The sequence below is a fragment of the Antechinus flavipes genome, chromosome 5 (assembly GCF_016432865.1).
Source record: "Antechinus flavipes isolate AdamAnt ecotype Samford, QLD, Australia chromosome 5, AdamAnt_v2, whole genome shotgun sequence".
Lineage (NCBI taxonomy): Eukaryota > Metazoa > Chordata > Mammalia > Dasyuromorphia > Dasyuridae > Antechinus > Antechinus flavipes.
The window spans coordinates 186,788,651-186,812,552 of NC_067402.1; the positions used below are offsets into that span (position 1 = coordinate 186,788,651).

At 35.8% G+C, this 23,902-nt stretch overlaps 1 protein-coding gene across 1 annotated transcript in view; it reads right to left on the minus strand.

Annotated features, from left to right (window-relative positions):
- Nucleotides 1-23,902, minus strand: part of ANO2 (anoctamin 2) — a 484,690-nt gene that overhangs the window by 304,957 nt on the left and 155,831 nt on the right. The window contains exons 7-9 of the mRNA XM_052001239.1: nucleotides 17,722-17,777; nucleotides 12,560-12,601; nucleotides 1,395-1,459 (exon numbers count right to left, since the gene is read on the minus strand). Coding sequence (XP_051857199.1) covers nucleotides 1,395-1,459; nucleotides 12,560-12,601; nucleotides 17,722-17,777 — 163 coding nt within the window. The remainder of the gene's footprint in view (nucleotides 1-1,394; nucleotides 1,460-12,559; nucleotides 12,602-17,721; nucleotides 17,778-23,902) is intronic.

Below are 23,902 nucleotides of genomic sequence, written 5' to 3' on the forward strand. Positions count from 1 at the left end.
AAAAAATCGGCATTACCCTTTGCAAAATTTTGAGATGTTTTTAAAAGGATCCCCAGATAATTTTAATAATAACCTACCTGACTTGAGGGAAAGAGCAGCATAGTGAGATAATAAAGAAAGAAGGGGGAGTGGTTCCCCATACCAATGACCCAGAGCAAAGTGCTGTCTCAAGCAGAAGACCTATCCCCAGATGGTAAGAAATAGAGGAAAGAAATGGCAATGAAATACCATAAGTTTATATACTATTTACAAAATCATAGATTTTTGAACTGGAAGGTACCTTAGCAGTCAGTTAATCCAACCTTCTCTTTTTTACACCTGAGGAAACTGAAACTCAGAAAAATTAAGAGAATTTTCCAAGCTTTTGCAGGTGGTAGGTAGGAAAGGTAGGCTCTGAACTCAGATTTCTTGATTCTACTCTTTCTATTATGCCAAAATATAAAGATAGAATGCCACTTGTAAAAAGTATAAATACTATATTTCTACAACCCCAAGAAACTTCTCTTCAAGTGAATAAAGACAGTGAATACCAGATTCAAAAGAAGACTTAAAAATAAGAAATGTGTAAGGTTTTGAGATGTAACTACACCTGGACATTTTTGTCCCATGTAGGATAGCTGGAGAATTTGTCTTTGGGAACGCATAATGGGCACAATTTGTTAGAGATTGAAGAGAAATGTCAGAATTTTTCAGGACAGAGAATATCATTAACCCCAAGATGGCAGGTGCAGTTGGAGTCACTCAGGGCAATATTACATAAGCCAGATACTATTCAGATTTCTAGGAGAAGGGTTGCTTACCAGTGAATAGTGTTAATTTCCACAGAATCAATGTTTCCATTAATTTTCTTTCTTTTTTTTTTACTTTTGGCAAGGCAATTGTGATTATCCAAGATCACACAAAACTAAGCAATGGTTAAGTGTCCGAGGCAGAATTTGAATTCAGGTCCTCCTAACTCAAAGCCAGTGTTCTATCCAGAGTTCCCATTAATTTTTCAAATAAACTCATTCATGTTTTGAACTTTATGAATATATGAGGAACTAGTGACTACCCTTGGGAATTTGTCAGATCCTGAAGTTCCCAGATCATATGGGTAACAATTAAGAGAAAAGGGGAGTTCTACAGAGTGTACCCACATTCCTCATGTCTGGAAGATGATTCAGACACAAAAATTCAGCATTGTTTTCTCTCTTCTACAGTCTCTATCTATTCCTCCCCATCACCACTGCTCAAACAACTCTGAAGTAGGAGAACAGAAATAAAAGAATGGAAAGTAGAATGGTGTTTTTTTTAAGGCAGGACTTCTGCCTAAAAGCCAATTTGTTGGGGTATCCCCACCTTCCATGACAGCCACAGCTTAAGCCCATCCATGGTTTTTATTGTTCAAATCTTACCTGATGAGGTCAATAGGCTGAAACTTATAAAACACTCCATAGCGTGCCCATTCTTGATAGAGGAGCTAAAGAAAGAAAGAAAAAAAGAATTTAAAAAGGAAAAAAGAAACAAGTATATTTGTCTAGGAGCCCTAGAATTACCAATATCAAATTTTCTGTTCAAACCTACTCTTAAGACTGCTGGGTTCAAGTGGATTATTGCCTATGAAACACAAGGACCAGAAAAAATCCCATAATATAAATTATAACAGAAGGTACTCATGAGTAATAACTAACTAAAGTTCCCTTCTCATCTCCAAGAATATTCCATAAGTCAGGGAGCTGAATACTTTATTGTCCCCTAGAAAAATTCCACCTGAGCTTTATGTTCTTCCTACACTATCTCTTGGTTTAGTAAAATATCTAGTTCTATAAAATGACCTCTTTGATGGAGGCAAGACTGAAACGTGGAAAATAAACACAAGTAAAATGTAATCAGGAAAGCCCTGGACTTGGAAATGAAAATCCTAGGTTCCAGTCTTGGCTCTTATACTTAACAATTTATACTTAATAATACAGTTTACTTTGGACAAAACATTTCACCACTCTGAGGTTCATTTTCTTCATCATTCAAATGATAGCATTAGATACATGACCTCTGAGGTTCCTACCAACTATAACTCACTGATTCTGTGAAAGCACAGTCTTAATGTGGCATTCATAACAATGTCTGACTTAAGAAAATGAAAGATCATATAATAACAACTCTAGCAGCCAATTGTGCTATGTGGTTTTCTAGCCAATAAATAGGATAATTTAATAATGCAATATAAAGCACTTATTACCTAGAAAGCCTAACACGGTCATTGTTCCTTGATCATAGAATAAACTTTAACATGATTCTGTCATTGATTACAGCAGGTAGTTTATTTCCAAGTCTTTTTAATAAAAAAAAAACCTGAAGAAATCACTTTGTTTGGGTTTATGTATATTGTTTATTTTGGTTTTGTGCTGTTTTTCTCTTTATACAGAAATCCAGTATGGTGTCATGCAGAATCAATGCTAGTCATAACTTTTAGCTGCCTTATTAAATAAGCATCAGTTCCAAATAATTCCATTTCTGCATTGTATCATTTCCATGAAACCAAAGAAGTTTCTGGCCTGAATGTAGAATGTATATTATCAGAATGTTTTGTGACAACTGACAAAAAGAAATCCTTCCATGCCCTGCTGAAGCAATAGCCAGTTTTATTCTTCCTATTTCATACAGCGACAGAGAGAAAGCCCCCAAAACACAAGCAGAAAGAGCAGAGTTCAAGTGTTCTGCTCTTTTATACTACAAGGTTCAGAAAGAGGGCCTTTGGATCACCTCTTCCTCCTTGTCTTCTCAAATCACTCATATAACACCATGTTTTCTTGGTTGCCTCCCAAGTGCAAATCACAGTCTCACTAGTACTCAGTCATGGCAATGATGTCAGATGGGGCCTAAAGGGAGACAAATCTGCGTCACAAGAGAAAGACATTGCTTCCCTTAAGGGCCCAATTGACACTGGAGCCAGATACCCTAGCAATCTTATCCAAAAGTAAACCTTCTTCACTTTATCCCCCACACAAGCTGAGCAAGGAAAGAACTCCTTTCCACCCTGAAGATAAAAACTTATAATTCTCTAAGAAGGCAATTGTTGCAATAGACAGTGCCAAGAGTCAGAGTTCACTGCATAAGCTCTATCCATTGTTTTGGTTCCAGATTTGTGAGTTAAATAAACTAGGAGGTTCTGACATCCTAGTTCTCTCCTGTGTGACCTCCGGCCAGTGACAAGCCTCTGAGTCTTAATTCTCTCAGCTACAAAGATGTCAAAATAGATGATATGTAAAGTTACTTCCAGCTCTTAATCTACAATCCTGGGAGCTTAGATCTTCTTCCCCTTCTCTATTTTCTTATCAACAAAATGAGGGAAACTGTCCGATTCCATTCCTTACTCTTGGACAAAAGCTAAAGGAAGCCATCGGCCTCCTTAAAGAGTGTATTTTGTCAATGAATAAATGAATTAAAAAGTAATTTATTAAACCCTTGTTAAATGTTAGGCATTAGGATAGAAAATGAGAGAGTCCTTGTTCTTAAGGATTTCACACACTGTAATTGAGGGAGACAACTATTTTATTCAGCTGTTTTACAGTCATGTCCAACTCTTTAGGGCTCCATTTGGGATTTCCTTGGCTAAGATTCTGAAGTAGTTTGCCATTTCCTTCTCCAGATTATTTTACAGATGAGGAAATGGAGGCAAACAGCATTGATAACTTGACTAGAGTCACACAGCTAGCAAATCTCTGAGGCTAGATTTGAACTTAGAAAGATGAGTTGTCTTCCTGATTCCAGGCCTAACATTCTATCAACTGCACAACCTAACTGCCCATAACTCCATGAAGATTCAAAACAGGAAGAAGGAGTTCAAGGAAACTACTGATAATAGAACACCTTGAAAATGTTTACAGGGCTAGAGTGACCCTGCATTGTATATAATATACATATATATAATACATACATATATATACAAACACACACTCATATATGTCTATATATCCATATATATGCACACATATATGTATTTATCTATACAGATGCATATATGTATAAATATATAATATATATCATGCTCACACATAACCATACACATACATATATATATATGTATGTGCAATACACAAGCAGATATAAGATACTAGAACAATGATTTATCATTTGCCCATTTTGCTCTTGCTATGGCCAGCTGATATGTCAATTCATTCTACTCTTTAGAGGGAAGGTAGGTAAAGACTAGAAAGTGCTACTGGATCCTTGTCCTACATGATATTTAAACACTGAGAAAAGAAAGGCACTCCAGGAGATTCTAAAACCTATAAAAAGTCTGACTGATGTGAGTGATTAAAGACACATATTTTATAGAATGGAATTAATAACCATAAGTCCAATAAGGAGCTATTCAAAGGGAAGGAGCTAAACAAGATAAACTTTTACAATCTCTTCCAGCCCAGGCAATCTGAAACTCTAATTTTATAGACTCAGAATTTAAGAGCTGAAAAAGACAGTGACTCTGGGCAAGTCATTTAATCCAGTTTGCCTCAGTTTCCTCATCTGTAAAATGAGCTAGAGAAGGAAATGATGAACCATTTCAATATTTTGCCAAGAAAATACCAAATGAGATCGCAGAGAGTCAGACCCAACTGAAAAATGAATGAACAACAAATGGTCCCCAGAAGCTCATTACTTTCTTCCACAAAGAACTTTGGGAAAAATACTAATGCCTGGAATTATACCCAAGGGTGCAATAGCCCAAAATAGCACAAAATAAGAGGCCAGGACTGTTTGTTCAGTGGTACCTAATGAGGCAGCTGGGTGTCTCAGTGGATAGAGAGCTGGGCCTGGAGTCAGGAAGAACTGAGTTCAAATGTGGCCTCAGACATTAACTAACTGTGATTCTGGCCAAATCACTTAACATCTGTTTATCTTAACCCTCTGGAGAAAGAAATGGCAAACTACTGCAGTATCTTTGCCAAGAAAATTCCATGGATGGTATAGCCCACATGGCCATGAAGAGATGGGTATGACTGAGCAGCTGAACAGCAACAACCTAATGAGTAATACATAAATGGTAGAAATGTTGGCACAGCATTGGAGATAAGTGATATGGAGAGGAAATTCCTCTCAGTGGAAAGAACCTTTGGACTTGAAATTAGACGATCTTGGCTTTAACCTTGGCTTTGCCATTTATTTCCTAAGTGACCTTGATCACATCATTATAGTTCCATTTCCTCCTTTACAAAAGAAAAGATTTGGGAGTCTTCCTGACACTAGGCTTGGCCCTCTTTGAACTATGGCACCCCATCACTATCATTATCCCTTAACCTGTACTCAAGGGTAACAGCAACCATGCTGAAAAATCAAGTCCCTCTTGTCTTCTTATGACCAAAGGTTAGCAAGGTCTTCATTTCCGAAAGTGTTAAACAGATAGCACTGAAAATGGCTGAAAGGACCATCAATGACAAGAAATCACAAATAGTAGGCAGAGAATAAGATTTTGAATTAAGAAATCTGAATTTTCCTCCTCTTGGTGTTTGGGGGCAGTTTAACTTTACCTGTCTGGAATTCAATTTTTCCATCTATAAAGCTGGGATGGGATTGTGAAACTAATTCCTGCTTCTTTATACCTCTGAGGGAAACCGAGAAGATGATACCATAAACTATTATGGTCTTCTTGTCAGAAATGGGACTGCAAAAATTACAAGACCATTTTCAATATTTCTTTTGCTCACATCACTTTGTAATGGTAAATTTCAGAAATAAAGTGTTTACAGGACGTAGAAGATCTAAGACAAGGATTTAAATACTGCCCAAACAAATCTTTTTTTTTATTCTATTCTGTCAAATACTCAGGTTCTCCTCATAAAAACTGGGTCAGTGAATGTGGACTCTACATCCATATGATAGAATTAATTGTGAAGCCTTAAGCATTTAATGGAAGTATACCTCAATAGGTATTCCCTATTGAAAGAAGCAGAGGAAGTGCTCTTCCTGTTCCCAAGTCACTAACCCTCCCCCACTGACTTTGAGGCAGGGATAGCCCTGTCTTTTTCCACCCTCTCTCAGAGGAGAGGGATCCTCTTCTTAATTGGACTGCCAGGGGGTAACGAGGTTGCCTGTTCCCAAATGGAGTTGAGTCACTTAGACTATACCAAAGCAGACAGGAAATGCCACTTCTAGGGACTCACCAGGCCTGCCTAGCATCAGGCTCAGAACTTGATCTTGAGACCCAAGGGAGACCACAGGAATAGAAGGGAGCTGGCAGGGACTGGTAGATGACAACAAATACTTAACGAATTGAATTAGTATACACTCACAAAAAGCCAGAGAATTCCCTATGTAGCCTTTTTGCAAATCTTAATAACTCTTAGGGTCTTAAAGACAGGAAATTCTTCCTTTTGTCCAATTCAAATGCCTAATGGCATAGAATACTACATGGCTTCAAGTTCATAGAATGTCAGCACTATAAAGAACCTTAGAGATCATTTCAGTCCAGTTCTTGTTTTATGCATAAGGAAACCAGAATAAAGACAAATTAAGTGACTTGTCCAAGATCACATAGATGGTACACAGCAGTTACAAAGCAAGATGAATCCAGTCTTCTGATTCTAGTGAACTCTTCTACCGTAAAAAGCTTAGTGAAAACAAAATCATTTGCCTAACTCTACGTAGGATTCATTTCTTCATTAGGAATTTAAAGTGTCCCTCCAAATAATTCCTTGATATAAGAACAACTGATATTTAAGACAACTGAAGGGAATGTAAAATGGACTCAGTAACAATTAACTCTCAATTACAGAATCTTGTAGCTGGAAAGAACCACAAAGGCCTACTCCAAAAAGGAACCAAATAACATAATTAAGCGGTCAATCAGCCTTTGATCCAATTCTTATAGTGAAGAGAGAAACCCTACTCCTAGTAATTGCCCATTCGATTTTTGAATTGCTTCAGTTTTGTTAGCAAGTTTTTCTTTACATCAAGCCAAGCTCTGCCTCTTTATAACTTCTACCCTCTTCTTGTTCCAAGTAGAACAAGTCTAATCCCCCTTCTACATGACAGCTATGCATGCAACCATTATCTCCCCCCAAGTTTTTTTTTTCCTTCAGGCTAAACATATACAACTCTTCAATCAAATCTCATTTGTCTTGTCTCAGGGTCCCTAACCATCTTTGTCATACTTCTCTGATGCTCTTCAGGTTATTAAGCTTTTCTAAGACATAGTGCCCAAAACAGAATAAGATGGATGCAATTGGAGTCTGAGCAGTCAAGAGTGTAGCAGGACAATTACATCTTTAGTCAGTGCCTTTCAAAGCAGGTTAAGATCAAAAAGGAGGGGGGCAGTTTTAGCTTTATCTTGTTTTTGAGTCACATTAAAGTTTTAATCCATTACAAAGCCTGGATATTTTTAAAATTGCTATCTAACCAAACATTGCTTGCCTCTAATTCATAAAGGTTATTTTTTCAAACCCAACAATCAGACATTAAATTTATAACTAATAAATACTAAACAGCACAGGCCCAAGAATAAATCCCTGGTTACCTCTATTGGAGATCCCCTTCCTATTTCAGTAAACTAACAATGGCTGAATACATTTAACTTGTCCTTATCTAGTCCTTATTCCTCCATGCTTTTCATAAAAATAACATTAAAAAGATTTTTCAAATGCTTTCTTGAATTTCTGTAAACTCTATCTTCAGCATGTCCCTGACTAACCAATCTAATGATTTTGTCAAAAAATGAAATGACATTAATCTGGCAAGAACTGCTCTTGATGTTCCCAAATCTGCCCCATTTCACCTAACCATTTCCTTTTTTAGATGTTCCTCTCTCTAATAATACAGTCTGGAATTTTTGTTAGGCAATGAAATCTAATGTGGAGTCCACACTCTTTTTCTTTTCTTTTTTTTTTAACTGAAATATCTGTCCTCTTCAGTTCTGAGACACCACTCCCAAACTCCACAATCTTTCAAAGACTATTAATAGTGACTCAAAAATCATATTCACCAATCTTGAAGTAGGCTGGATCTCGTGACTTAAATTCATTAAAAGTAGCAAAGTGCTTTTTAAAAAAACAAATTCATAGTGATCTTTGGTGCCAATCAGTCATGTTTCATCAATTCTTGCCAATCCAAAGATTATTATTATCCCTTACCAGAAATAACAGAAACAAAAGAAAAGATGGATAGTTCTAGTCTTTTTCTGTCTTTAGTTGCCATAATGCCATCCTCTAAAAGAAGCAGTCAATCTTTATTTTTTATCCTTTTTTAATACAATAAAAATACTAGTATCCTTAGAAATCCTAGTCAGCTTCAATAAATCTTGACTATCCTTACAGAACTATACCATACTAGCATATTTAGGATAAATACCAATCACTGCTTCCATTTCCTAAAGTCATTCAACATGCATTTTTTAAAACATTTTATATATACCAAGCAGTGAGCTAAGAGATAGAAAAGCAAAAGTACTATTTTTTTAGAACAAGGAGCTCTCATTCTAATGGTAGAGAAGATATGCAGATAATCATTTATGTGCAAGAGACATACTTTATGAAAGGAAGGAAATCTCAAAGAAAAAGCTCTAGCAGTAAGGATGCCAGAAAAAACTCCCACAAAATGGAACTGGAGCTATCTTGAAGGAGAACAGGGAAACTAAGAGGGAGAACATTTTAGACATGGGACAGTCAATCAAGAGGTCAAGTGGGAAAATCTAATACCTTGTTCTAAGAGCAGCAAACAAGTATGATATGTGAAGGTAAGTGAAGGGTATAAAAGGCTGGAAAGGGTCAAATTATAAGGAGCATTACATGTCACACATATAATGTCACACCTACATGAAACTACTGCTAATTCCCCTTGCTGCTTCTGTTTATCTTTAAATTTACTTTGTGTATAGACATTTTATATAAATCGACTAATCAATAAGCATTTATGACATTGCTAACTACATGCCAAACACCGTTCTCAGAATTGAGTATACAAAGACAAAACTGAAACACTTTGTTCTTAAGAGGTTTATGTTTTAACAGCAAAGATAAAATGTACATATGTGTGTACATGTATATGGGTATGTATATACAAATACATATGTATATGTAGTACAAAAGCACTAGCATCTGGGGAAAATGGACAAGGCCTCATGCAGAAGGGGATGCTTAAACTGACTCATGAAGGACCCAAGAGACAGAGGGGAGAAGGGACCATTTTAAAGGCTTGGGGAACAATTTATACAAAAGCATAGAAAAGAATTTTTTCTATGTGAAACAACAAGAAGAGGTGTTTAAGAAGAGTAAATAATAGATAAGAAGTTTGGAAAGCTAGGAAGAAGTCAGATTGTGAAGAGCTTAAAATAACAAACAGAAGACTCTATATTTGATCCAATAGTTTATTGAATAAGGGGGTTATTCCTCATAACCCTCATAGACTGTAAGTTCTTTGATGACAAGGACAGTTTCAATGTTATCTTTGAGTTTCTAAGTCTTAACAGTGTCCAACACATTATAAATTCTGAATGTATGCCAGTTGATTGACTAATGGACAAGGAATTTAACAGCCAAAAAGGAGAAGGAAATACATTTAAGCCATGGCAGCTGGCCACAGAATGCAAGGAGGGTGCAAGTGTTATAAAGAAATTGGGACTTTAAAAGAAATGAGAAAAGTGGGAAGTTTCAGAAATTTTAGGATTGAGTCCCTACCCTTACTTCTAATCTTACATTAACAAACTCATCCTCTTCTTAGTTAAACACACACTTCCCAAGAAATATTGCTGGGAGCCGAGCGTCGTTCCTAGAATGATGATACTCTAGAGCTGATCTTAAATTTTCCTCTTTCTCCCTTTAGAGAACATCCATCCAGACCAGGATAAAGGGGCTTTGTTTCAGACATCATGGGGACTTGCATGTGTAGATATAAACCAAGTAGGTTTAGCACCAACAAGTTCAGACCCCTTTCTTTCCTCAGTAAAGCCTTTATTACCTTTGTAGATAATGCATTTAGAATTCTCAATCCTTTCCTGGCTCCCCCTACCATCTATCTTTGACCTAAGGCTCCTCCCATCATCACCAGATGCTTTATAGCATCTTAAATATTATTTTAAATAAGCCCTCTTTAGGAAAGCAGACTTACCAGTTTTCAAAATCATCATTTCCAAAGTCAAACATAAGCAATTTAGGTATTATCTCTTGTTTTGGATTATTCATGGCCTGCCTCTCCTTTCCTAAGTCTAATTACTGAAATTTGACTGAATTTGACTTCTGCGCAGCTAAATAATTTTTCACCAATAAATCTGAGAAACAGAAACTCAGAAAGGCTCAGGTCACTAATATTCAGCAGGGAAACCCTAAATAAAGCAGAGTCATAGCCATCATTTAAAGGGGAAGAATATAAATGTAAAGAGTGAGAAGACAGAACATAGTTGTATGACAGAGGTGAGGTGGGCTAGGGAAAGAGGAATATGGAAATGTTTCCCTCTTTCCCTTTAAATCTGATCCGGGACTTTTCAGGAAATTAAACACCGAGACTATTAGCATCAGATAGAAAACAGATGAGGTTAAGACAAGGAAATACTACAGCAGATTCCCTGGGCAGGCAATGAGGGGACATGTGTAAGCAATCTCAGCAGTATTTCTGGAAAAGACCTTTTATGTTTTTAATACTTAACACTTCATAACAAGGCCTAATAGGCAGGATAAAAAGAAACCTATTCAAAAGGCAACTTGGGGGATGAATGCTTTTCCAGACAACAGAGTTGGGTGGGGGGTGAGGAAGTCCTGGCCCCACCTCCTCCTCCTTCCCACTTTAGCCCACCCATTAGCCAGTTCCCCTTCCCCCTCTATGACTGGTTATGTTGGGAGGTCCTCACAAAATTAAGTAGGAAGATATCTTTAAAGAGCTACTGTGGGGCTGCTGCAAGGTGGGCTAAGCCAAAAGTGGCAAACTATGGCAACTTCTTCCATGCCCTGAGAAGGTGTAAGGGAGAGACTCTATAATCCATCAGGAGAACTGCTCTGTGCACCAAGATTTTACATTCCTTTTGGAAGGTTTTGTGCCTGAAAGTAATGATATCTTCTACTTCATCATTATTATTATTGTTAATTTTTTTTTCACTTAACAAAAACTGACTCTCTCCTCTTCCCCATTAAAAAAAGAAAAACTAACACATATAGTTAAGCAAAACAAATTTTCCTGATACACACAGTATACACAGATAGATACATAGATACATAGACAGAAAGACATCTGCATCTATATTTATATCTATTTACATGTGGATATATACATACAAACATGTACAGACATATATGTATACATATATTGTGGGCATATAGACATACACACAAATATGTGTATATATGTGTGTGTGAATACTTCATACAAATCCATCACTTGGCAGGAAGAGGGATAGCCTGTTTCATCATGAGTTCAAATTGTCTTTGTAAAGATTCTGTCTTTCCTCCTAATTCTTGACTACCAGAATCACTAAGTTTGAGATTCAGAAGAAACTGTTGCTACCATCTAGTCCATCTATTCAATAAGACATCCCCATTATAAAAGTCCTCAATGACCTTTAGCAAGCTTTTTCCTGTCTCTACAATTTCCTCATTTATAAGTATTGGTAACATTATATATTCATTATTTGTCATATGTCATTCAATATGAACATTACATATTCAGATGAGAAGAATACTTTTTAAAAGCATAAGGAATTTGAAAGGTATGGCAAATTGGCAGTCTCAGACACTCTGAAGAGCACGTTCTTGCCATCTTAAAAAAGCAAATTTTAAAATAGTTTCTAACAATCACTCTTTCATTCCAAAGCCCTAATACATGTGAGAAATCAGTATCTAGGGAAATATAGAGAGGTTATCCTCTGAAGTGCCTTTGATATAGAGGGAATGTTCCAGTACACAGAAAGAGAAACTGAAGCCTAGGGAATATTTCTAACAGGTCCTATATCAAAGCAATTAAGGACTTAGGAAGACATATATTCAAATTCCAATCATTTCAATTGTGAAAAACTTGGCTCTTTTCAACAATGGTGATTCAAGGCAATTCCAATACACCAGTGATGGAAAGTGCCATCTGCATCCAGAGAGAGAATTATTGAATATTAAATGTGGATCAAAGCATAGTATTTTCACCTTTTTGTTGTCGTTTGTCATTTTTTTCTTTGTCATATTTTTCCCTTTGATCTGATTTGTGGTCAATCAGAACATCTCAGTGTCACCTGGAAACTCTTTAAAGACTAAGTTACAGAGTAGCTACTTATCTGTTTTGATGGAGGGAATTTTCACAAGGAAATTCCTAACATTGGTTGGTTCTGGTCTAGTCTGGTTGTTGTCTTCATTCTCAAAGAGGATCAAAATAATATCTTAGCTATATTAGAGTTGAATTTAGTGTATCCAACTGGATGATCAGACTAATATGAGCTCAGAATGTTCTGCCACAGATCAAGCACAAATAGTCCCTAAGAACATTTGGAGTGGCTTCTCTAATTGTGCATCTCAGAATAAATGTCTCACCTCTTCATTTCCTATGTCTTGCCATTCTCCTGGGCATACAGTATATTATCTTAAGTCTATAGAACTGGTCTATAAAGCCGGCTTACCTTTCTGTCATTCATGTCATCCTCGGGACCTTCATATTCACCCTGAAGCAAAGAGAAGGATAATCAATGAATCAAAGGGATGAATAGAGAGGTGATATCCCAAGGCTTTTAAAAATTCTGAACCACCACCCTTCTGGTTTAAGAACTGGATTTATCAAAAATATTTATTTGTTTATTATTAAGTGGTTAATTTTTTATACCATCTTAATTTCCCATTATATCTCTCTCCCACAATCGAGTTTCTTTATTTACAACAAAGAAAAAAGAAACAAAGTCCAGCATGAATTATCATACTATGTTCATACATTATATCAATGGTTATGAAAAAAATTTCCAAATTTTTGAGGGAAAAGGAATTCATAGATGAAAAATTTCTGTGGCATCAATTTAGATATCATATGCAGTAATTAGCCCAGGGTAAATGAGGCCATCTGTGGATTGCCCAAGCTTTAGCTGTTCTCTTTCTTCTCCATGATCATCACTGTCTCCTTCCTTCCCCCACCCAAATTAAGGCCAACCTATTTTGACTCCTGTTGTGAAATACTGGAAAAAGAAGAGGCTCAATTAATTTCAATAGATGTTTTTGTCTTCAACTATGTTAGAAAGTGATGGCAAAAGTCCAGATTTAGGGACAATCTGTCTTAAGTGAATGAAAAAGCTAACCTCCGAGTCAAGAATATCTGGATTGAAGAACTATCTGTGGTACAGAATGACTGACTATATAACCCAAGGAAAGCTATTTAACCTCTTAATAGACCAGTAAGTTTCTAAGACTGCAACTTACTGAACAGTTGGTAACTTGAATAAAAGAGATTTCCTTATTGGAAGATCCCTATGCCGATAAAATCACTTATTGGAATAGCAAAAAAAGTGTTAGAGAATTCTCCATGAATTTCAATTATCCGTGGTTTTTTGACCCATCATCCAGTTTTTTCACTTATTGTCCCAAACTATAGAGTGTCACCAGAAAAAAATAATGAAATAAAATGAAAAAATATAATGAAATCAAGCTGGTTTCATCCACTCTCAATGAGTAATCAACTTGCTGCTTTCATCATTGACTCTTTGTCTCATTCCTCAATGTGTTTTCTTTTCTTGAGGCTACAAATGTAACCTTAACATTTAGCTTCCTATTTCACTAAGAAGATTGAGAACATTAGACAGAAACTCCTTCAAATTCCTTCCACAACTAAAATTTTCTAAACATTTTTACTCAGTCTTTTCTCCCTCCTTATCTCAAAAAATGTGTTCCTACTCTTTGTTAGGGTTATTCCTGTCTCTATACCTTCCTTTGATCTGAACCCCAATGCATCTTCCAGAACTTTGCTCTAATAATTATCCCTATTCTTTCATATATTTTTAATCTCTTTTTATCACTACACTAACTTCTTCCCATCTACCTGTAAAACATATTCAGTTCCCTCCAAAAATACCCCACCAAAAATAGATGCCTTCTTTGACTCCTCTGTCCCATTAGCTACCATCACATTCTTGACAATGCCTTTACTGATAAAAGTTTTAAGGAAGTTTTCTTTACTCATGCTTCCACTCCACCAGCAACCATTCTCTTCTTAATACCAGACAGTTTTTAGTTGCAGGACACCAATTATCTGCTAATGGTGTCCTTTCTTCATTCCTTATCTTCCTTACCCTTGCTGAAAGATTTGACAATCGTGATCACTTCTTCATTCTGGATATTCTTTTCTCTCTTAGCTTGTCATTTATCACATACTACTAGGCTTTCTACCTCAATAATAACTTCTTTTCTCTCACCTTCAATGAGCCCTTCATTCTCTTTCCAGATCCTAAAGTTGGGATTTCCCAATATTCTGCATTTCACTTTCTTCTCTTTTCCTACCTCCTATTGTTTTGGAAAATGGAGAAATTAGAAATTAGATCCATTAGGAGACTGTTGCATTGCTCAGGTGATTGGTAATGATAATCTGTGTTGGGTTAGCAGTGGGAAAAGAGCAGAGAGAACAAATGCAGTAGATACTACATTAGATATGATATCATATTGCTATCAGATGAATTTTCCTGTGGCTCAAAAGTAGTGTTTAGTAGTTCCTAATTGTCTACTAAATTAAATTGAAATTCTGTTTTCTTCACTATCTCCTGAATATAACTTAATTTTTTTTTTCATCTCTGCCTTTGTTCACTGCTTTCCATATGGCTTTAATGTACTCTGTTCTCTCTTTTCTCAAAGTTAGTTCATCCTTGAAAGCCCAACTCATATACAACTTCTTCCATAGTACCTACCTTGATCCTACTACCTCTATCCTAATTGGTAATGCTAAAAATCCTACCTTTACACTCAAAGACCTGACAAAGTAGAAGGACTCTCTCTCATTACTTCTAATTACAAAAATTTGCAATATAATTGATGTAGATACTCCCTCCAGTGATGCAGAGCTTAACCCACCCACACCTTTTTTTTCCTTGCCTTGTGCACTATTGCTCATGTCCTCCCTAAATTCTCCTTTAGTGATATTAGGAAGGTCATTCAGTTTACTAATCACTTTCTTCTAGATGTCTTGACATAGATACCAAAGGAACATACAAGCTATCAATTACCCCTTTGCTCCCGTTACACGATCAGCCTACCTCCTTTTTCAGTTACACATATCCCTGACGATATCCCTTGCACCACTCATCCTGCTTGGTTGCAGTCTATTCAAATACCTCTCCACTGAACTCTGGGTGGCCCTCGACTTTAATTCCTTAGGGAAATATGTTTTCCACGACTTGCTGCCCCCAGGAGAGTATCATTGTTTAAAAGATTGATCTTTGTTTCAGAGAGAAAGTTTGGATCATTAAAAGCAGGTATAGTTTTCCAGAGGCCATTTAACAAAATCCTCTTTAATTCTGGGTCAGGTTTACTGCTCATTGGCACTTCCTGTCGAAAATGTAGGTACTTATGGACCAAATTTTTACAGGAAGTTCATTCAACTACATATGATAGTCAAACAATAAATATTCTTTATATACTTTGGGGGCTTTCCCCCCTTTGGGAATAGTCATATAGAATTCTTTTGAATATGTCTCTGCAGTGTTTGGAGACATGATGGCATCAACATAATGTCAGCTGCAGACAATAAAATCTAAAGGACCTCACCATCTAGGAGGAATTCCTTTTCTACTTGGGCTCTGTGCTAGATAGCTTCCATGTCAGTGGCAAACATCTTTGACAAACATATGTCTCCCTGATTTTGTGTCTTACTCGATGCTAAAACTCTGAAGATCAAACACAATTACTTATGTTGTTATATCCCTCAAGGAATATTGCATGATTTTGACATATGTATATGAAACAGCTTATTGAAAGAGAACTTTTAGATGGCACTTTGCTCTACTAAATCAATTTGATTTGGGGTTTGGCTTTTTTTTTAAATCGTTATTAATAAACATAGTGACTCTAGTACAGAATATCATCTGTGGAAACCTATTTTCACTCAAATTCCATCAGCTATGACCTCAATCAGTGTGTAGAACATTTTCATTAAGATTTTCTAGAAATGGAAAAATAGGTATAACGGGGTCAGCAGGTATTTTTCTTGATGACCTTTTTTCAGTAAATAAAAATTAAAAGCAGTTGGCTTTCTATCTTCTTTAAGTGATCCAGTGGATCAATCTCCTAATGAACTTACAAATATGGTGCTATCAACACAGACCTCCACTGGGCATACTTGGACAACTACAAGTACTTTTAGCATTTTTGTTTCTTTAGTGTCATTTCTATATTCTCATGTAGCACATTGAGGACTGTGATGTTAAAACTCCAAATTTGGTTGCTTTAGTTAAATTCATGGAGAACAGAATTTATTATGAAAATTTTCACAGATCTCCTTTTGTTGTCTTGTTCCTTTTCCTCCTTTCAATCTTGCTTTTAGGATGATCTGGCTTAATTGTATCTCACACTAACCTCTTTATAAGCATTATTTCCCTTCCACAGATTCTCACTGCTATGTGAAAGACTCATAACCTTCTATAAGCTTCTTCAAAAGATTTTTTTAAACTGAGTTCATATTCTTAACTCATGCTGCCCTTAGCCTCCATCTCTCTCTGCTTGGCAAAGAGAGAGGATATTGCTGATTGAGCAATTTTAAATTCTTTTGGAATTCTTCATTCTGGTGATTTATTTACATTGATTAAAATTCTTTGAGAAATGCCAACAGTAAATGTAAATATCTGTTCATCTAACTATTTCCATTTTCTTTTCTTGGGAGGGAGGGGGAGAATGAAGGGAATCTTACTAGGCTGTTTGAATTAGAATTTACTTGAACTGTATGCCATTATCTTCTCACTTTTGTCCTTTCTTCCACTTTTGTCTTTTCTTTTATGTTTGTCCTTAAATTCTACATAAACAGCAGATTCAGAAATAACTACCATTTTGAGAAGTCATCTTTTAGAATATAAGGAATTTTCATTTTTATAATGGCATTTGGTACTTAATTCTTCCAGAACCTCTTGACAATCTTCTTGAAGAAAGTATGCAAAAGATACAGTTATGAGGCTGCTGTGGAGATTTTAGCCTTCCTCATTTCTAAATCCTAAATCATATTTTCAGGCATAACCTACATGATTAGCCTCCATGCTTACCTTTGCATTGAAGTCCTTAACTATTAAAATATGCATTTATTTGAACTGAAATTCTTGTATCAAGAGCTTCTGTCTCCTCATCTTTTGCAAAAGATGTTAGTGCATAATACTATTACCATTTTTATACTGGGTTTTTTTGTAAGTCATCATGACAAAATGACTAGGTGTCTCATGAAATAATGTTTCCTGTTGCCTCTGGATGCCCAGTAATACCAACCCCACTAATTTTCTGATTTGCCATTCCAATGAATTATGTTTCCATTTAGCTACAACTTATTTTTTGTATTGTCTTTATTTTAACTGAGAATGCCAAATATAGCAAGATTCAGTTCCTCCACTTGAGTAATGATTGAACAAGGATTTCACATTTAGAATAATAGCAATTAAGAGTTTTTAAAAAACGACTAAAAATTTACTCAATTAACTTTACAGACATTGTTAGAGGGTATGTGTGTCACATATCCCTGCAAATATCAGACCCATGAATTTTCATATATCTATGTAAACTGATGTCTGTTAGTTTTTCAATTGTTTTCAAATGATAGTGATAACAGGATACCTACATCATGAAGTGGGTAGGCAGCCTCATAGATATTGTTTGCTATTAATGAATTAATACCTGTAAAAGAAGAAAAGATAAAAATGGTCAATACCATCAAAGGTAGATTCTGTCTAGTATGAAAATAATATTTCATACTAGATATTGAAATAATTTTTATATATCACATCATAACCCATACATATTTCTAATGTTATTAAGGATAGGTAAAACAGTATAATATAAAGATTAAAGTGTTAGCCTTGCAGTCAAGAAGGTATGCATTCAATTTCTACCTCTGACCATTTGATACTATAATCATCCTTATCTTTTCCTAAATCTGTAGAGGATTTATTAAAGTCCTAAAGCCATTACCCTGTTTCATGAACTTGGGCAATGTCTATTGAACTAGATGAATATTCTTCCTTTCCAATAGTCTTTGTGTTGTTTTAAATCATAAGTTTCCAGGAGTTAAGGACCAGATTAGTGTCATTTCTTTTGCACAGTACCCAGAATAGCACCCACAGAGAAAAGCATTTAAAAAAGGAGAGAAAAAGGACAAAAAGAAAGAAGAAGAGACTAGAAAAGGGAAAGGTGGGAAAAGAGGAGTGGTAGAGAAAAGAGGAGAAACAGAGGGGAAGAAAGAAAGGGGGAAATTTGGAAAGAGGAGAAAGAGAAGAAAATAAATGACAAAAATCATTTCTGATATGGCCTAGGGCCTGATATAGGAATCCTAGGGGTCCTCAAACTATGGCCTGCGGGCCAGATGCGGCAGCAGAGGACGATTATCCCCCTCACCCAGGGCTATGAAGTTTCTTTATTTAAAGGCCCACAAAACAAAGTTTTTATTTTTACTATAGTCCAGCCCTCCAACAGTCTGAGGGACAGTGAACTGGCCCCCTATTTAAAAAGTTTGAGGACCCCCCTTGCTGCTGGCAAAGCCAAGGTGGTGGTAGGCAGGAATCAGTGCAATGATTATCTCCTTCCCCTACTCCCTATCAAAAAAAAGTTATCCAAAAAGATCTAGAAAACATAGCAGACTGAATCCTGATATGGAAAAAAAAATAATTAACTTAAAAAAAAAAGTCATAGTGAATCATTTTTCCAACCAAAGATATAGAGACGACACTGCACATAGGGTGTGGTGTGTATCACATGATGTGGGGCTGGGAAAAGCTATGAACCTAGTCATGGACATGAAAGAATCTTAGAACTGTATTCTTAGAACCTGTGGACATATACCAGAGTGTCATGACTGGAATAGGGACAAACTGACAGCCTATTACCCAGTTCCAAATCACAGATTTGGGGCACTGAAGACAGGAATTGCATCAATTCTCCCTTCCACAGGATCCTAGGAGCAGAGCAGGGTGTCAGATCTAGCTTCCAGCCAATCTTAAAGCAAGCATACTTTACAATGGATCAAACAAACCACTTTAAGATTGCTGAAAGAATGTAGGTCCTGAGTCTAAGCTATGATATTCTGAGATTCTTTACTCTAATAAAACAATAAAAGGACTAGCCTAGACTTTCTCTACAGAACTTTACAGAATTGGGCCCTAATACATCAAATCCAAAGCCAGGAGGTAAGCTGGAAGAATGAGAAAATAAAAAAGAACAAACAAATAAATAAACCATTATACTAACAGGGGCACTCAAGACACAAACAAGAAGAGACTAATCTACAAGAAAAGCTTCAAAGGAAAACATAGCTTCGGCCAAAATCAACCAGAATTCCAAGGGAAAAAAATGAAGAAGGATTTCACAATGTTTTTTCTCAATGAAATGAGACAGACAAAAAAATTGGAAAAGAAATGAGAATTATGGAAGATTTGGAAGCGGAATTAACAGCTTGTCTGTCACAAGCAATAAGTTCCCTGAAAATTAAAATGGACCAAACAGAAGCCAGTAGTTTAATGAGACAAGAAATATTAAATCAAAGTCAAAATTAAAGAGAAAAAATTAAGACTACTTGAACACCAGAAATCATATTTCCAAAAAAAAAAAAATCCTAAAAGAAAACTTCCCAAATCTCTGAGACTCACAGGACAAAATGGAAATAGAAAGAATGTACCAATCACCTTCTGGGGAAAAAAATATCCTTTCAGAAGCATTTTATCTAAAATTCAGAAAGAATAGATCAAATAAAAAATACTACAAGGAATCAGAGAGAAAGAATTCAGTTTTGGAGGAACCCAGTCAGGATTAACCATGGTTTAGCAGCCATCATTATAAAAATGCAAAACTTAGAAAATTATATTCTAGAAATCAAGGGATATGAGCTTTTAGCCAAGAATTAGAAAAACAAAGCATAATTATACATGAATTTTTTTAAATTAAATGAGGACATCCAAGCATAATTAATGAAAAGAGCAGAACTAAAAACTTTGAAGTCAAACACAGGAATTAAAATAAACATATAAAGATAAATATAAACAAGGATGGAGGACTAAATGTGGGAAAACTGCTTATAGTCTACTATGAGGAGGTGATACATGTGTCCCTTATGAACTCTATCATCTTCAGCATTCAAAGACAGATTCTAATAAGACAATTGATCCTGTTATGTCTTGGCAATTTTAAAAAAGAATGAAAAGGGAGGGGAAAGAAATGGGGAAAAGAATATTAGGGGAATTATTTCATATAATCAGAGTTTGCAGATGGATATCTATACAAATTAGGAGGAGAAAGTATAAGGGAGCAGCTGACCTTTGAACATCAATAACATATAAATTGATCGAATAAGAGAAGACTACATATATACATACATATATAAATATATATACATATATATATATATACATACATACATAAAATGGCACCCACACCTAGAGTTGGCTACAGAAATACATTTTATTCAACAATGAAACAGGAAGCAAAAAGGAGATGTGGGAATTAAAGGGAATGTGGGTTAAGGGAAGGATTAGTTCTGGCAAAAGAAACCCTAAGGATATTCAAAAATATAACTCCTTTTGAGGTAGAAAATTATGGTCACCTGAAGGGATGTCTATAATTGAGGAATGATTGAACAAGTTATGACATTTAAATATGTGAGAATTCTATTGTACTATAATGCATGATTAAAGGATGCATTCAGAGGAACCTGGAAAGACATACAAATGATAAAAGAAAAAAGGAGAACAATATATACAAAGACCACAATATGGTAAACTCAAACAATTTGAAAAGAATTAGGAATTCTGAGCAGTGGAGCGACCAGCTACAATTTCAGATTACTGATGAAACATGATTCCATCTCCTGTTAGAGAAGTGAAGGACTCATAGCTAAAATAAAGCATAGCTATTTTTTTTTTTGATATGGCCAATGTAGAAATGTGTTTTGCTTGACTATAAAAGTCAAGTAACAAGGGTTTTATTTTTCTTTACTTTACAAAGATAGAGGGGAGGGAAGTAACTTAAAGAAGAAAGGAAATATTTTGCTGATTTTAAAAATGTATTTTATTTTAAAAGATTATTTTTGCTTTCCCACTATACATATATATCCTCTATCCTCAAATCAATGCAGAGATTTGCAGATGAAAGATATGTGAGTAGGATAGGTGACTAGGAAAGGAGCACAGAGGGAAAATGACATGTCCACAAGCTAAGAAATCTCATCACCCATAGCTCTCTCTAAAGGACAAAGTAGAATGACTAATCTGGACTACATCAACTCTGTTAAAATTCATCCTTTACCCATTATCCTTGTTTTTCCGTTTCTATACACAATTTCAGAGCCACTGGAGTCACACTGAAGTATTTCTCAAAACTCTTCTTAGAATATTAGAACCATGATCTCTTTTTTCAGCTGGTTCTGGGATGCAAGGCTTGAGCACTAGAAGGACATGCGGCCATAGGAGATAACCCTATTATAAGATCATCACCAATAAAGTTCAGGAAGATTTATATAAGCTTGTAGGGGGTATTAGACTAGGAAGGGGCAATTATTCCAATAAATTGAAAGCTTTGGTGGATTTAGAGCAGAGCCATCACTAGGGAATTAAGATTCCTTTTCTGTTTTTAAGTTTCCTACATATCATCAACATAAAACAGTAAGAAAGTTGGAGGAGTTTTATTTGGGGGAGGAAAGGATAGAGGAATGCTTGGGTTACTCAATGAACTGCAGATTTGTCTTATTCTCAAGACTATAATTTCACTCTGAGCATCATTAATCAGTTCAAGCATGGTAACCACAGCAATGTGAAGCCACCCTACAATAATCAAGGGGAAGAGTCCAAAGTGCCAACAAAGGAGGGGAAAAAGGAGAGTTCAAAGTTTCTGAAGGGCTGTCGGCAAGGATAAAAGCTGAAACATCACAGGCTATCTGCTCCCCTATCTCCCCTACCATCATCCCTCCCCACCCACTACCATGACAACTAGAGTCAAGAAATAACCAGAAAAGGCATTTGAGAGCATCTCAAAACATCAAGAAAGATACAGAACAGGTGATTGGGCCACTTGGCCTCTGGTTCTCACTACGGCCTGAGTACTATAATGAAATATTTGGGTCCAAATTGGCAACTAAGATTTATGCCTTCAAATTCAATTTCTTATCAATCTCTCCTTTCTTCTCTTCTCTCCCAATTGTTCTATAATTCTATATGAAGTTATGTGACTGGTTCTAAGTCAAAAGCAGGACTTAAATCCAGCTCTTTGTGATTTCAAGGCTGGCTTTCTAGCCATTGTAACATATTGATCTCAACTCCTTTTGGAAACTAAAAAGGATCTGTCGCAAAAAGATATAGGTCCCTGAACTCTCTCTGCTACTCCAATTCTTAATTCCTTACCCTGAAGTCAAATGTTTCTAGCTAGGGTATCATGAAGACTTTTGACTTACATGTCACTCAATGTGACATTTGGCATTTGTGCCACACAATTTAACTTCCAGTTATTTGCTGCTTTGTATTCCTTATGGATTTTTAATGTACTAATGAACTTCCTGAATGCCTTTTTCTGTTTTTTTCCCTGCACTTTATAAGCAACTAGCCTTCTTCTTGGCTCATAGAAAGTGCTCCATAAACATTTATTAAGTGTACTTACCTACCATTTTTCTCCATGAAAAGGACCCCAAGCATCTAGCCTTTACCTTGTGAATCAATATTATCTAGTTGATTAGTTATTTAAATTGTGTCAAAGACCTAAATCCCAAAGATATACCCCAATGACATTTCAGAGATCATTTTATCAGTGGTTATGAGCAAGATGGGTGGCAAATAGGCCAAAACTTTTCTTAATCCCTGGGTTTGTATCCCAAACTCAAAATTCAAGATCCTACCCTTAATAGAGTAGAGAAAATGCATTTAAAAGAAGGGGGGAATCAAATGTTTTGAAAGGAGAGTTTCCTTTGAAAATCATTTTTTCCTCCCTTTAAAAAAAAATGGGCTAATTGATTCCATCATGTATAATCCATCTGGCCAAACTAAGCTTTCTTCTTCAGAATCAGATCTAAATTTTTTCCTCCCTACAACCAACCCAGGGGATGCCCAGGCCCTCACCACAGGGCTCCCCTGGGGTGAGGAAAGGGAGGAGGGTATTTTAAGCACACTGGATTTCCTGACCTGGGCCCCATAACCTCAGCTTATACAACATATTGGAATGGGGAATTCCTACCAATGTTAATGGGCAACTTGTAGTATTAAAAACAGCTGCTTAAGAATTTAAGGGGTAGCTGGGTCACACAGCCAATAAAGCACTAGACTTAAAGTCAGGAAGATGTGAGTTCAAATCCTACCTCAGATACTTATTAGCTTCATGACCCAGAGAAAGTCATCCTCACCCTTAGTTCCCTCCTCTATTAAGTGGGAATAATAATAGCATCTACCTCCCAGGGATTTTACAAGGATACAATGATACAATATTTACAAGGATAAATGATACAATATTTGTAAAGTATAAATCTCAAAGCACTACATGAATCTACCTCCCAGGGATTTTACAAGGATACAATGACACAATATTTACAAGGATAAATGATACAATATTTGTAAAGTATAAATCTTAAAGCACTACATGAATTCTAGTAATTATTTTACATTATTAATTATTATTGTATGAAAGGTAAAGTTATTTTTTCATATGTTTATAAGTTATTTTGTATCTTATATGTATGTATACACACATGCATATGTATTGTATTCATATTATATATTATACATATGCACACAAGAACTTTGGGTGGGAAATACATAAATTTAATTTTTAATATG